At 40.1% G+C, this 15,402-nt stretch overlaps 2 protein-coding genes across 2 annotated transcripts; one reads left to right on the forward strand and one right to left on the reverse strand.

The window, feature by feature from the left end:
* Window positions 1–1,890: 1,890 nt before the first annotated feature.
* LOC113359971 (glutamic acid-rich protein-like) lies at window positions 1,891–2,337 on the forward strand. The gene has a single exon (XM_026603526.1). The coding sequence runs from the start codon at window positions 1,891–1,893 to the stop codon at window positions 2,335–2,337; it is 447 nt and encodes a 148-aa protein (XP_026459311.1).
* Window positions 2,338–4,888: 2,551 nt separating this feature from the next.
* On the reverse strand, window positions 4,889–6,568 carry LOC113359972. Its single transcript, XM_026603527.1, has 2 exons — window positions 6,032–6,568; window positions 4,889–5,650 (listed from the first exon to the last, which is right to left on the reverse strand). The coding sequence occupies exons 1-2, from the start codon at window positions 6,566–6,568 to the stop codon at window positions 4,889–4,891; spliced, it is 1,299 nt and encodes a 432-aa protein (XP_026459312.1).
* Window positions 6,569–15,402: the final 8,834 nt, after the last annotated feature.

Below are 15,402 nucleotides of genomic sequence, written 5' to 3' on the forward strand. Positions count from 1 at the left end.
TCAGGGAGTCACAACGTTGCTTACGACCTGAAGGCGTTAGTGTTCTCAATCTACGGAGAACCGCCTGAATATATGCACTCTCTCCACATAATCATGGAACGGTGAGTGTCACCGACGTCCTGAAGGCGTCCGCCGCCCAACTATTCTTCTATGTGGAGGTGGGTCTCTCTCCTGCAGTCAGGGAACAGTGAGTATCACCGACGTCCTGAAGGAGTTTAAGTTCTCAATCTACGGAGAACCACCCAAATACGTTATTCTGCATAGAGGGCACGACGAAATGCCAGGGATCGAGCGCTCAGCTAGTGGAGGCTTTTCGAAAACATATTCGTCATGGCTTCGTAAAATATGAATCGTTGCATGCTTGAAAGCCATGTCAAAAACATGCTTCATGATTTTACGATTTTGCCCTTTGTTGAAAATCCACCATCTATATTAAGTCCCCTGCTTAGTGAGGAACAGTCATGTTCCGCAGTATGCATTAAATGGTGATTTTCAGTCGACGAGATCAGTGGTTGAACTCAATCTACAAAGGTATTTTCAGAATCCTCGATTTACCCTAATGGTGTCATGTACAAGCAAATGCGCAGATGAGGATCTTGATAGTGAGGTGGAGTGTCATCTGAGCATGGAGAGATGAGGAACTGCTGATTTGGGCGTTTGGAAGTTTAGTTATGGTCGGTTTAGGATTTGCAGGCCCGAGCCCAAAAAAGGAAACCCATGTTTTATTAGGTTTTGGAAATAAATTTGATATAAAGGGGAAGGAGCCCAAAAAAAAATTATTGACCGACCAACACTCCCTTTCTTCATCACCCTCACGAGTTCAGCAGCAGCAGGAAAAGTTCACGTCAGCCCCGCCGACGTCCGATCACCGTCCGGTTGAATTCCGGTCGACGCCGGCAGGTAAGTCCGTGCGATTTTTTTTTCTGTAAGTTTTATGATTCATGAGTTGTTCACAAAACCAAAAATCCCATGGTTGCATGCACGCGTAGGATTTATGAAAGATTTTTAGAAAACGTACGTATATACCCGTTTGTCCGTTAGTTGAAGGAACGAGCAAAAATCTCTAATATGGAAGAGACATATAAAATTTTGAATAGACATGGTTTATTTGAAGTAGAAAAAGTTTTGTTTATTAGGTTTCATGAAAACCCAAGTTTGTTTTTGCAGTATGAATTTCGCAAATACTTTTGAGAACGTAGGTTTGTTCGTAAAAGTAGTAAATGATAATCCTTAGGGTTAAAGGAAGTTTTGAAAAGGCCTGGAGTTCATGATAAAAATTTGTTTGAGAACTCTCGAAATTTTATTTGGACTTCACAAAATAGGAAAGACCCTCGTTTCATAGGTAAATGCTCGATTGGGCAAAAAGTTTTTTTTTTTATTCACGTGAGTTTATTAACTCACGGATATTTTTTGTTTTTGTTTAAGTGCGTGACTTATTCATGCTTATTAGATAAAAATTGAGTTTTGAAAACACACAATTTATGAATTGGTGAATTCACAGTATATGTGTGAATTCAGTGATTTTATAGCGCATGTACACGTAAAAATCAGCAAGTACTCACATAGAGGGTTATGTGAATTACTCATAGTTTCTCGAAAAGTCAGTGTTGACTCTTGAATAATATGTTTTATGCTCAATTTCGCAGGTTTGAAAGAACGAGCAAGTTTTGGGGTTTTACGCTGATATCACTAAGTTCGTGAAATCGTAAATAGGTAAGAATTGAGGATTACCATTTTATAGATGCAAATGCGAGCATATTTGTGACTCCATATTCCTGGTTTCAGAAAATGGTGACCTCCAGCAGTAGCGATTATTCTTCCAGCCCTTCTGCATAGGATTCCAAACATTCCGCGGTCAAAGATCGATCCAAGACGAATCATGCTGAAGGAATGAAGCATAATGCACCTGACCGGAGGGTCACTTATGATGAGCTCATGAAGAGAAAAGTTGAGGATGATGAGTTGGATTATCGTCGACGGAGAAGAGCCCGGATCCAGCATCGGATATCAGCAGATGATGAGAGGCTTCAATCCCGTGTTGAGGGTGTAGCTTCAGACTCGTATGCTTCAGAGGAAAAACCCGTGTGGGTGCCACCGGAGCGTGAAATAAAGCCAGACCGGCGTACTAGAGAAATTGAGAAGCTGGTTCAAGACGACCTTGAGGCTGAGCGCGAAGAGGAAGATTACTGGGACGACTATGAACTTGACATTCATCCAGACTTCGTCAACAGCCCTAACAGTGATTCTGATGAAGAACTCGAAGAGAATTCAGCGAAGGACGACGATGATGAGTCTAATAATTCTGACAAATCTGATGACTCCGACGAGTCTGATTGATCTTGCTCATGAATTTTTCTGAGATTATTTCTTTTCCGTTGAAGTAGATACTTTCTGATTATTTGATTAATTTGGTTGTAGAGATGCTGCATTAGAAATTATTTTTTGAACAATAATCCTTTATCGTTTCTTTCGCCAAATTTCTTCAAGCTTTAGTTGAGCGAGATGACCCAAACTCCATGTACGCAATGACGATCCACGAAATATGATCATATGAGCTGACTAGCAGGGTGACACTCTAGGTCATCAATCCATAGTCGCAATGTTGACTATATCTGAACTGTCAGTCCCCAATGTTGCGGCGCCTCTCTCATATCTCCGTGCATCTGATTCGAGATTTAGGGTTTCAGTAGAAACCGCAACCGAATTATTTTCTGTTATGGGATAAGTATATATATCTTGACTTTCAACACTTAGGGTTTGATATTTATTCAACACATCTTCTCCTGCTGCGCACTATTAGAAGAAATTTTGATCATAATCATACCTCTTTATCAACATGTCTGGTAGTAGCGCTTCTTCTCGAAATGGATCTTCGACAAAGTATGAGCCTGGAACACCCATTCCGGTGAGTATAACATGTTTTCCACCATTTTTCATGTAATCAGAAATCAATCCTGGTCAAAGAAAGTGATCCATTACAGGGTAACCAGGGAAATGAATCCCGACCTAAACGGATTGTCAGGGCTCCTGCACGTTATAGGTCTTCTCGTGAAGCTGGGACTGGGACGTCTATAAGTCTTCGACTGAAGATCTCTCTTTGACCGAGCATTGTCCACGTCTTCTGAATGTTTCATCGTTGCAGGTTAACGTTGCAGGTTGACGTTCAGGTTGTGGTCAATGCTAGAAAACGGAGGAATGGGAAATCCGTGGTCGTGGTCGATGATAGCAACCATGTTGATGAAGACTCTACTAATTCCGTGGAGGCTAGGGCTTGGGCTCACGAGTATCCAACAACTGGACTCCCCTTTGAAGTTCCCATGACTAATACTTCTCCAAATAATAGCGTGGTCGGTGGATTCGTCATTCCAAAATGTCATGTACCTTTGTATACCAAAATTTGGAGACGGTATGGGAACATTGCTACAACAGAAATATGGAGAGCTTTTCTCCCGACCCTTCTGACCACGGTCGCCGGATTGTTACCGATTATTGAGGAGATGAACGAGATGAATCTGCGAGATGTCAAGAACCATGAACTGCACAGGTGGGATGAAATGATCTCGAATTGTGAAACTTTGCGGTTCAACATAAGCTGGATTTGTCGTCGGCTTGAGATGATCAAAATCCACAGGGCAGCCGTTGCTGCTGATGCAATTTTTACCACAACTGCTTTCTTGGAAGAGGAGAAGGCACTTGCCCTGGAATCGACGAGAGTTGAGAAAGTTGTCCAGGATTTGAAGGTGAAGACCAAGAACTTTCAAAAGAAGTTAGACATAGATTTCTTTAAGAATTACCCTCTGCTGGATGGTTTATTCTGAGTGAGCCTTTATGACTGTGTTTGTTTGTTTTTTTTTTTTTTTTTGAATAGGTTCAGGCTTTTCTGTAGGCAGAATAATTGATAAAGAAATTTTTGTTCATTTATGAAATGTTTAATGAACAAAGGAGTACTTTGCATACTCTTTGGAGGAATATAAATTACATTTTGAGAAATGCTTGAATTGATGAAAAGGTAATGGTTTTCTACGAATCAAGCGTAATATGTTTTGAGCCATTTGTCGTTGATAATGTTTCCTTCGATTCCTCCATTAACAATTAGGATTTTGTAGTATCCGCTAGATACTGTCTTGATGACTACATAAGGCCCTTACCATTTAGGAGAGAACTTGGGAGAAGACATGTCTTGATGGATATGCTTTGCTGTTTTCAGAACCAAATCTCCTACTTGAAATGTTCGAGGTCTTACCATTTTGTTGTACGCTTTGGAGATCCTCTGTTTGTAAGTTTCCACATATTTTTCTACTTTGTCCCTTCTCGATTCAAGCATGTCCAATTCAGCAATCCTCGAATTAGACACTTCGGCTTCGTCCCACTGCACTCCACTTGATGCCGCAATTCTTGCAGAGGGAATCTTGATCTCCGCTGCGAGGATGGCATCAACACTATAGATGAGAGAATACAGTGAAGTCCCAATTGAGCTTCTTGGCGCGGTGCGGTAAGCCCACAAAGCCATGGGCAATTCTTCATGCCATGTTCATGGATTGTCATGAACTGTTCGACTGAGAATCTGGATCAAAGTTTTTTTGTTGCTCTCCGCTTGTCCGTTTCCTTGGGGATAGTATGGCTTGGAGAAGACTTGTTTGATGTCGTATTCTTCGATTAATTCCGTGACATGTTTGTTGGAGAAAGGACCTCCATTATCTGTGATGATGTGTTTAGGAACGCCAAATCTGCATATGATGTGCTCTTTGATGAAGGCAACAACTGTAATTCCAGTAGTGCTTCAGAGAGGAATAACTTCAACCCATTTGGTAAAATACCCCGTTGCCATGATGATGTATTCATGCTGCTTCGAAGATGCTCGATTGATTTTCCCTATAATATCCAGTCCTCAGTTGTAGAAGGGCCATGGACTGCTCACAGAATTTAATGGGAGACAAGGAGTGTGAATGAGATTGTCGTGATCTTGGCATTGATGATATCTCCGAACATAAGCGGCTGCATCATCTTCCATGGTTGTCCAATAATAAATCTCATGAATTTGGAGAAATAACTTCTTCTTTCCTTGGTGTTCACATTCGTGCATCTCCTTCAGGATTGTAAGAATTTCATGTTCAGCCAGGCATCTCAGGAGGTTTCCACCAAATATTTTGCGGTATAAAATCCCTTCCAAGTAGACAAAACGCTTGGCCCTCTGAACGAGTTTGACTGCTACTTTCTTCTCTGATGGAAGATCGTTGTCGTGAAGATACTTTATGTAAGGTTCTCTCCAGTTCCCAGTGTGATGGATTGTTAGAACCTCCAGATGATGAGGTGGTGTCTGACAGTTGGGACATGATCCTTGTAGCATCCTCGACTGAGCCTCCATGGAAGGCCAATTGTATCCGAGTCTTTGAAGCCTTCTATAAAGTGTAACCACTAGGGTATGCCCACATATTTCTTCATGTATGCACTTGAGTTGTTCGCCGGCTTCCTCTTCTCCAAGGCATCGTGACAGGGATCCATCAGGGTTGCGGTAATATAACGCTCCGTGCAACAGGAAAAAGTTTTTAAGTTCCTTGAGACTAACTTTTCCTTCCGTGAGAGAATTTCTCAATTCATGAATAATGGGCGCTCGCCAATCGTTCGATTGAGTATCTTCGACTTGAGCAAGCTAGGTAGATGATACAGAGCGTCTTTGCACAGTGATGGATTTCTCATACCCTTCGAGCTGCAGTTTGGATGCTAGAGTCGCTAGACAATCGGCATGTCTATTGTTGGTGCGGCCAGTATGAATAATTGTTGTATCAGAGAAATGAGTTAATAGTCGTTGTGCCTCAGTCCTGAATGGGGCAAGTGTCATTTCTTTGAGAGAGTATACGACATTCATTTGATTGACCATAAACTTCGAGTCCCCTCTGATTTCTAGGTATTTTGCTCCTGCTTTCTTAGCCAAAGATAGTCCTAGGAGAAAAGCTTCATATTCTGCCGAGTTGCTGGTGCAATGGAAATCCAGCTTGAAGGAATGTGAGAAGACTTCACCGGATGGAGATACCAGCACAATACCTGCTCCACCAGTATCATTTCTCGGAGTGGCAGACCCATCGAGGTATAATAGCAACGTTTCTTCCTGAATAATTGAGATCTCTGGAAACTCACCGGGCACTTCTTCATGTAACATCGTGATATCTTCTCCAAGGAAAGCGGCAAGTAAATCTGCGACTGTTTGTCCTTTGATTGCTTTTGGAGGAACACATGCTACGTCAAATTCCGACATTTGAAGTAGCCACTTCGCTGGTCTTCCAATTAAAGCAGGTTTCGACAGTAAGAACTTTATGGGATCGGCTTTGGCTACCAGCACGACCCTGTTTGATAGTAGATAATATTTGAACCTCTGGATCGCGTGTACCAATGCTAGACACGTCCTTTCAGCCTTCGGGTACCGGAGTTGATCATCCCTCATTGTTCGACTGAAGTAATAGATTGGACGTTCAATGCCTTCTTCATCCTCCTGGGAGAGGAGTGCTCCAATAGCGACGTCACTGGAAGCTGTGAATAGTATCAGAGGACGTCCTTGTACTGGATATTTCATGACAGCAGGTGATAGTAATATTTGTTGTATTTTCTGAAATGCCTCTTGTTGGACGGTCGTTGATAGACGCATTTATGTGTCTAACATAACCCAATTGTATATAGTATTAGTACCCATTTTTGTACTTATTATGTTGTTTTATTTATTTGTAGGAGTTTTTGGAAAAATAAAGTTTTGTGGCGAAATTGGCTAAAAATGCGGCGTCCGAAGCTCCGTTGAGGTGTACCGGAAGTACCCTGGAAATGTCCCGGAGGAACCCCGAAAAAGTGCGGAAAATATCCCGGAAGAATTGCTAAAGGCACCCTTGGTTGGATAAGGGAACCCCATGGATATTTACACCCCAAAAATGATGTTTCCACCCAAATTACTAAGGGGACACCACTGTTTGCTAAGGGGACACCTTCTTCACGATTTGAAAAAATAAAATTGGCGGGAAAATTGGTTCATCAACTGGCAGAATTTCAATCGACAAAATGAAGGTGTTGTGGTGCGATTCAATGGCTCAAACTTGGTAGGAAGATGTGATATAGCTTAAGGAACACAGTATGGGTGTCAGAATCGATCAATTTAGGCTGGAATTCTCGTTTCGATTCACCAAACTCAAAACAGAGCAACACACACTGAACACGAGCTCAAGTGTGTTTCTGTTGTGCATGGAGTGATGTGGAGGTGCGGGAAAGCTTCTGAGGCATGAAGAAACTAATTTGGAGCGTTTTGGGAGCGAGTTAACGTGTGGAAATTCTATAAATGGTAAGTATTCTCATTTTTGGGCAGCAAAGAATAGTCGAATTAAAGAGAAAATATACGCAATCAATGGTCGGATTTCTTCCTCCAAAACACTATAAATACAAGTATCGTTCATTGGGAAGAGGGGTTGAGAGTTGGGAGGAGAAGAGAGGAAGCTGCAGAGGAAGAATCACGAATTCTCTCTGCTGCTGCTGTTCGTGATGAAGATGAAGAACATGAAGAACGGACCTGCATCAGCAGTCGTTTTTCAACAGTGAAATAGACTCAAGGCGTGGGTCGTAGGTGTGGGTCTTAGAGCTACAGTAACAATAGCACTTCTTCTGTGTCGTTCATTTTGGACGCTTTTTGTGGGTCGCACATTCACTGTTTTATTATTTCATCACCATTTTCATCCTTGTAAACACCCCTTGAGCAATAAATAAATACTTTGAGCGTGTTTTTATCATGATGAGTGAAACCCCAACACTGGGGCGATGGAGAAAGCCTTATTTCACACTTGGGTAATTATATTTAATTCTTTCATGACTTTTGCATTAATTTTAATTGAAATTATGATTTAAATTAATTAGTTGTGATTTGATTTGATGGGTCATGCTTAGCTTAGATGATTTGATGTCCCATGATTAACATTTACACCTAATATTTTGAGAATCTATCTTGGCAATAAATTAGAGTCGATATATTTAATATATTTTTCGAGCTATTATTGATAAAAGAATTATTATTTGAACCTTAAGAAATGAATTTGGCGGAATCCTAGTCCCAGTACCTCTCCCCCATTGTTAATATTTTTGTGTATGTATTTGTATTTATAAATCTTTTAAAGTCCGAGCAACGAACTTTTACTACCACTTTCAAAACTACAACAAAATGGCGCCGCCGACGCGGACTTGTATATAGATTTTTTTTAATTTTTTTTTTAGGTTTATTTTTTTTTATTATTTGTTCCTTTTTACTTTGTTTTTTTTCTTTGATTTACAGGTTCGAAGTGGAGCACTAAGGACTTGGAGAGGAAAACGCTTAAAGCGAAAAGCGAAAAGAGAAGAAAAAAGGACAATTTTAGGATTTAATTTTTAAATTTTAAATTTTAAATTTTTTTTAGAGTGTGTGAGGAAAACTGTAATTTTTTTATTTATTTTGGACTTTGGACTTTAAACAATTGGACTTTATTTCTTTTTTTTTTAACCCTATGGAAGGGTATTACTAAACAAAAAAAATATTATATAAACTGTGTGCAGGGAAGGACGACGATTACTATATCGTCTCGGCCCCTCGGGTTCGTACATGACATAGGAGTCGTGGCCCGAGTCGACTTCAACGGTTCATCCCCCGTCTGGTACGGGAGGTAAGTCCATCGAAACACTCGCGAATCTCCTGTAAGCGAGTTACTGTATTCCTTAAGGTGATTCATTGATTGAGGACGAATTTGGACTGTTTTTAAATTCCTAGTAAAGGGCAAGGCCTGGCCAATACAAGATAAGGGTTTGGATTTCATCACTGCTCCCTTCTTGCCCGCCTTAGGAAAACGAAACCTAACGCGAACCCAAGCTTAAAATTTGGAATAGAACGAGACCGATAGGGTAACGAGCTTAATAGGAAACTCGTTCGAAAAATATTGGTTGCTCTTTAAGCACACTCCAAAGTTCATGATGGTTTCTGTGAGTTGAATGCATGACTGCGCCGCCTTGTGATAGCGGTGAGTCCTTGGGTATCAAAGCTCCACTGAGCTTCCCTCGCCTCAATTCAACTTACTTTGACTCGGATTGATTCCAGAGGGGTTTGCTCAAATTGCAACGAATTCCCTTTCGAAAGATAGAAGATGGTCTAGAAACAATCTAAGTGGAGCCATCATGCTTTTTGTTTGCTAGAAATCTTTAGGTTTGTTTTGGTGGAGTCGAGTCGGCCTCGTTTGTGGTTGTGTAGAATTCCCTTGCAATTAAGAATGTCGAACGGGTATGATAGAAGCCAATACAATGAATATCGACCTGAATTTGAATATGGACATCATCAGTTTTATTACCATGGTGGGAATAGTGGTTGGGAACGCCAAACTCTTCAAGGTTATGGTTCATACCATGGTGAGCCCAATCACTATCCTCACAACCATCAGTCATACGAGAAAAATTCTGCTAATTCCTCTTTACTTGAGTCGACACGTAAGTTAGCTGAGACAACACGTAAGTTCGCTGAAATGAATAACTTAGTTATGGACGAAAATAATGCAATGAGTGAACTTTCTTTACCTGATTTCCTAGATTACGTCAGGAATTCATGTGAGTCGGCCCAAAAGCTTTTGTTAGAGACCCAGAATAGAACTTCTCTAAAAGATCTAAATTTCCAAAATAGTGTTTCCAATTTTACCCTTGATGTAAATAGTGAATATTTTCCTAATTTAGAGGACGAGGTTAGAATAAAAGACACTACTTATTTAGATAAGGTTCAATCATCTTTGTACTATTATGATGATGAGGATAGTAGTAATGAAGAATCTGAAATATGTAGGCATAGTGATCAAGAATCTATTAATCCAATTGAGCTTTATAATGATTATATTATTTCTAGTTCAAATCCAAATAATTTTTATGATTATTCACCTATTCAAAAGGACGAGGATTTGATTAGGGATACCACCGTTTTAGACGATGTAGTTTTTCCTTTTGATTACGAAACCGATAGTGGTTTAGAGGAACGGGTTCATTTCGAAAATACTGTTTTAGAGTCTAGCGACTTAGAAACAATAGTCTTGGAAGAAGAAGATAGACCCGTAGAGATGAGTAAAGATGCACTACCTGATAATAACTTAGAAGAATCTCTTGAATATTTTAAGGACTCTGAAGATACGGAAATTCAAGAAATAATTAGAGGTCTATCTAGAGACACTGAAAACTCTAAGTTTGGGGGTGATTATCACTTCCCTAGTGCCTTACCTTTAACTCTCAGAAAGTCCCCACACTTAGGACTTGATATCTGTTCCTCGACCATTTTACAAGATTACCTTCATACTCGTTTTCCCGAGCCTAATGATGTCCATGAAGGAGTTCAGTCATTAGAAACCCATCCTCTGGTTGATGTGGTTTGCCCAGGCTATGATCCCCATATTGACTTTGTTTTCCCACCAAATAGTTTTCTTCCAACTGTGGGCACGTTTATATTCCAAATGTGTCGAATATTAAGTTGTGAGACTAAACCTAAATGCTTTAGGAAATTAGAATCGACACATTTGCTTAAGAATGACCACTACTCTCATTTTGGTCAATTATGTAAGTCAAATCTTATTGACTTAGAGGATCCTCAGTTATTTAGGTTATTATTGTGCGCTTCTAAGATCATATTTGAGTTTTTCCAGACTCTATGACCTAATGATTCGGATCCCACCTATGAAGAAACGCAGCCGATGAAAATTTTCTATTTAGACCCTTTCATAGAACCTGAACCTGAACCACAATTAGATATAAATTTCTTAATCAGGAAACTAAGTAAGGGCATGCTAGTCTTGTTCACTTTCTTGGTTCATTGCAGTTTCCTTTGGTCAGCTCTATTTAGTTTTGAAGACCCACAGTTATTTCGACTGTTATTTATGGTTCGAGTTGACTAATCCTTTCCTAAGTCTGGCTGAAGACTTTAAACTTAGCACTTCTTGGGAGGTATCCCATGCTCATTCAACAAGGTAATATCTTTCCTTAACTCTTCCGCTTCAAATGGTAACAGTTTCTCCTTGTTCATGCTTTTAGTTTTATCTTTAGAACATTGAGGACAATGTTAGATTTAAGTTTGGGGGTATTGGGAGAAACTTTTTAGTTGCGTAATAAATAAACTCCAGAGCCTAGAAATTTATGCGTACTGAGGATGGCTCTAACCAATCTAAGTGGATGGAAGCATTTTGGTATTAGGAGTTGAGGGACCAATCTGACTAGATGGAAACATCTAAAGAGTCTATTCATAATAGCACAGAGCTCAGGTGTTAGAAATAACATGATAGTTTCTCCATATCTCGTTGAGTCCTTTTCATTTCTGTTTCTATTTTATTTTTAAACTATGTTTCTCTAGGTGTTTAGGTGGGGCTCACGATTCAAGTTGTTACCACTGCTAGGGTAAAATAGAGTAACTGAGTATTGAAAAAAAAAATATAATTGAAAAAAAAAAAGTTATGAAAAAAAAATATTTGAAAAAGAAAAAAAAAAGTTTTAGACCAGACCATTTGACCAAACGGAATAAAATTCAATAAAGTCGACCACTGGAACCCTTGTATATGCCAGTTGTGTTGACCTAGAGTTAGGATTATCGAACACTGGTTCCCTTGTATATGCCAGTGATTTGATATTAGTCAGACTATCTCAATCATTTAGAATAGGGATATTTTGGCAGTGGCCTTCAGACAGATATGAGAAACATCGTTCACCTAGTTAACATCAAAACCATCTATATTTTTTCTATATCCATCTTTTTTTCTATCCATATGATTAGTCTGACTCCGAATATGATGTCCATCGTGAAACTATCTTAGTAGAGCTCTGTAACTTATATGAATTTTAGTATACTTGGGTGCAAACTCGTATACAGCAATTGGAAATTCGCATCAGGGTACTTCCTTCTGTAATTAGTAAGTATGCCAACCAAGGAGGTTCTTTAGTGCTTTCCAAAATTTTGCGTAGATAGTTAGGGTCTGGAGTAATGATTTTGTGGGTATATCTCTGGTAAGCCCTCCCGAGACTATAACTCGTCCACTAGGGCCACCTAGGGGTTTAAAGGCTTATTGCATATGCTAAATGCAATCGACGATGCCTGAGAAAGTGAGTTAGAATTTTATTTTGTAGTTTTAATTTGCTCGGGACTAGCAAATAATAAGTTTGGGGGTATTTGATAGACGCATTTATGTGTCTAATATAGCCCGATTGTATATAGTATTAGTACCCATTTTTGTACTTATTATGTTGTTTTATTTATTTGTAGGAGTTTTTGGAAAAATAAAGTTTTGTGGCGAAATTGGCTGAAAATGCGGCGTCCGGAGCTTCGTTGAGATGTACCGGAAGTACCCTGGAAATGTCCCGGAGGAACCCCGAAAAGTGCGGAAAATATCCCGGAAGAATTGCTAAAGGCACCCTTGGTTGGATAAGGGCACCCCATGGATATTTACACCCCAAAAATGATGTTTCCACCCCAAATTACTAAGGGGACACCACTGTTTGCTAAGGGGACACCTTCTTCACGATTTGAAAAAATAAAATTGGCGGGAAAATTGGTTCATCAACTGGCAGAATTTCAATCGACAAAATGAAGGTGTTGTGGTGCGATTCAATGGATCAAACTTGGTAGGAAGATGTGATATAGCTTAAGGAACACAGTATGGGTGTCAGAATCGATCAATTTAGGCTGGAATTCTCGGTTCGATTCACCAAACTCAAAACAGAGCAACACACACTGAACACGAGCTCAAGTGTGTTTCTGTTGTGCATGGAGTGATGTGGAGGTGCGGGAAAGCTTCTGGGGCATGAAGAAACTAATTTGGAGCGTTTTGGGAGCGAGTTAACGTGTGGAAATTCTATAAATGGTAAGTATTCTCATTTTTGGGCAACAAAGAATAGTCGAATTAAAGAGAAAATATACGCAATCAATGGTCGGATTTCTTGCTCCAAAACACTATAAATACAAGTATCGGTCATTGGGAAGAGGGGTTGAGAGTTGGGAGGAGAAGAGAGGAAGCTGCAGAGGAAGAATCACGAATTCTCTCTGATGCTGCTGCTGTTCGTGATGAAGATGAAGAACATGAAGAACGGACCTGCATCAGCAGTCGTTTTTCAACAGTGAAATAGACTCAAGGCGTGGGTCGTAGGTGTGGGTCTTAGAGCTACAGTAACAATAGCACTTCTTCTGTGTCGTTCATTTTGGACGCTTTCTGTGGGTCGCACATTCACTGTTTTATTATTTCATCACCATTTTCATCCTTGTAAACACCCCTTGAGCAATAAATAAATACTTTTAGCGTGTTTTTATCATGATGAGTTAAACCCCAACACTGGGGCGATGGAGAAAGCCTTATTTCACACTTGGGTAATTATATTTAATTCTTTTCATGACTTTTGCATTAATTTTAATTGAAATTATGATTTAAATTAATTAGTTGTGATTTGATTTGATGGGTCAATGCTTAGCTTAGATGATTTGATGTCCCATGCTTAAAATTTACACCTAATATTTTGAGAATCTATCTTGGCAATAAATTAGAGTCGATATATTTAATATATTTTTCGAGCTATTATTGATAAAAGAATTATTATTTGAACCTTAAGAAATGAATTTGGCGGAATCCTAGTCCCAGTACCTCTCCCCCATTGTTAATATTTTTGTGTATATATTTTTATTTATAAATCTTTTCAAGTCCGAGCAACGAACTTTTACTACCACTTTCAAAATTACAACAGTCGTTTACTTGAAACTTGCTCCCTTCTTTAGAAGAGGAGTGAATGAAGCAATGAGTTGAGCCAGTCCAGGAATGAACCGCCGAATGTATTTTACCTTGCCCATGAAACTCTGGAGTTCCTTCACAGTTTCTGGAGGAGGCATGGTGGTAATGGCTTTTGTTTTGTCTGGATCGACCTTGATTCCTTCTGCAGTGACTAGGAATCCGAGAAACTTTCCGGAAGAAACGCCGAAAGCACACTTCAGAGGATTCATCTTTAACTTGTATTCTCTGCACCTCTCGAGGACTTGTCTCGGAATGTCCAGGTGGGATGCTCGAGTCCTTGATTTCACCACCACATCATCAACGTAGTCTTCTACTTTCTTGTGCATCATGTCATGAAATATTGCAGTCATGGCTCGCTGATAAGTGGCTCCTGCATTCTTCAGACCAAAGGGCATTACTTTGTAATGGAAGTTACCGATGGGAGTTCAGAATGCAGTTTTGTTAGCGTCATGCTCATATATCTTGATTTCGTTGTATCTGTTGTAACCGTCCATGAATGAAAACATGTCGTGACCACTGGTTGTGTCGACGAGCATATCAATGTTTGGTAGTGGAAAGTCATCCTTCAGGCAGCACTTGTTTAAGTTCCTGAAATCTACACAGCACCGGATCTGACCATTCTTCTTCTTGACTGGGATAATGTTCGCCAGCCACGTTGGATGTTGAATGGGTTTGATGAACCCTTCTGTTAGTAGTTTCTAGATTTCCACCTTGATTTGTTCCTCGACTTCGTTTCTGAACTGCCTGGGTGGTTGTTTGACGGGTTTGGAACCGGGAGTGATGTGCAGATGATGAGTAACCAACTTGTCATCGAGGTCGGGCATTTCTTCGTACGTCCAGGCAAAGATATCTTTATATTCTTTCAACAGACCTATCAATCCTTCTCGTTATTCAGGTGAGAAAGCAGAACTGATTAAAATTGGCCCTGGGTTATCGTCCGTTCCGATGTTGATAGTCTCGAGGTCGTCAGTTTTGGAATCCATGCCATCTTGCAGCTGTCGTGGTGCATCTCGAACTTCTTCATCGAGTGACTGCTCACTCTCGCATGATTCTTCAGGGTGAGGATACTTTTCATCGACCTCCCCTGTTAATTGCTAATCCTTACGACGGAGATAAATGACTCTCCCTTCTTCATCATAATCAGTAATGAAGTTGGACTTTTTATGAGTTGTACCTTGACCCTGACGACGTTTGAGTGGTGTGGTGGATGGATTAATGGATTTAGCATCCATTGGTGATGGTTTGTCAGCTTTCTCAATAGACTTCCATCTTGGGAGTGGAGTACTGCAGATCTTGCTTGAAGGTTCGGGGATGCTCTTTGGAGATTCCAGGAACTCGGCATCGTGAACCGGAGCATAAGGAGACACCGAAGTCGGGATACGGATAATTTGGTTGTTGAACAAAGCTTTCATACACTGGTGGTACGTTGAGGGAACGATTTTATTGTCATGAAGCCATGGTCTTCCAAGTATCATGTGATAATCAGGGTCTTTCTCGATCACATGAAGCTTGACAGTGGATTGAATTGGCCCTACTTTCATATCCACGTAAACATACCCGTATGTATGACTCTGGCTTCCTTCAAAACCCGTCATCAATATGGGATGATGAACGATTTTGGTTT

The sequence above is a fragment of the Papaver somniferum genome, chromosome 3 (genome assembly GCF_003573695.1).
Source record: "Papaver somniferum cultivar HN1 chromosome 3, ASM357369v1, whole genome shotgun sequence".
Classification (NCBI taxonomy): Eukaryota; Viridiplantae; Streptophyta; class Magnoliopsida; order Ranunculales; family Papaveraceae; genus Papaver; species Papaver somniferum.

Excerpts from the sequence above, each read along its gene's own strand:
- LOC113359971 (XM_026603526.1), top strand. The coding sequence starts at position 1,891 with ATGAAGCATAATGCACCTGACCGGAGGGTCACTTATGATGAGCTCATG.
- LOC113359972 (XM_026603527.1), bottom strand. The coding sequence starts at position 6,568 with ATGAAATATCCAGTACAAGGACGTCCTCTGATACTATTCACAGCTTCC. Across the intron at positions 5,651-6,031 it reads GTGGAGCAGGTATTGTGCTG|CTTGCTCAAGTCGAAGATAC; the intron begins GTATCTCCATCC and ends TCATCTACCTAG.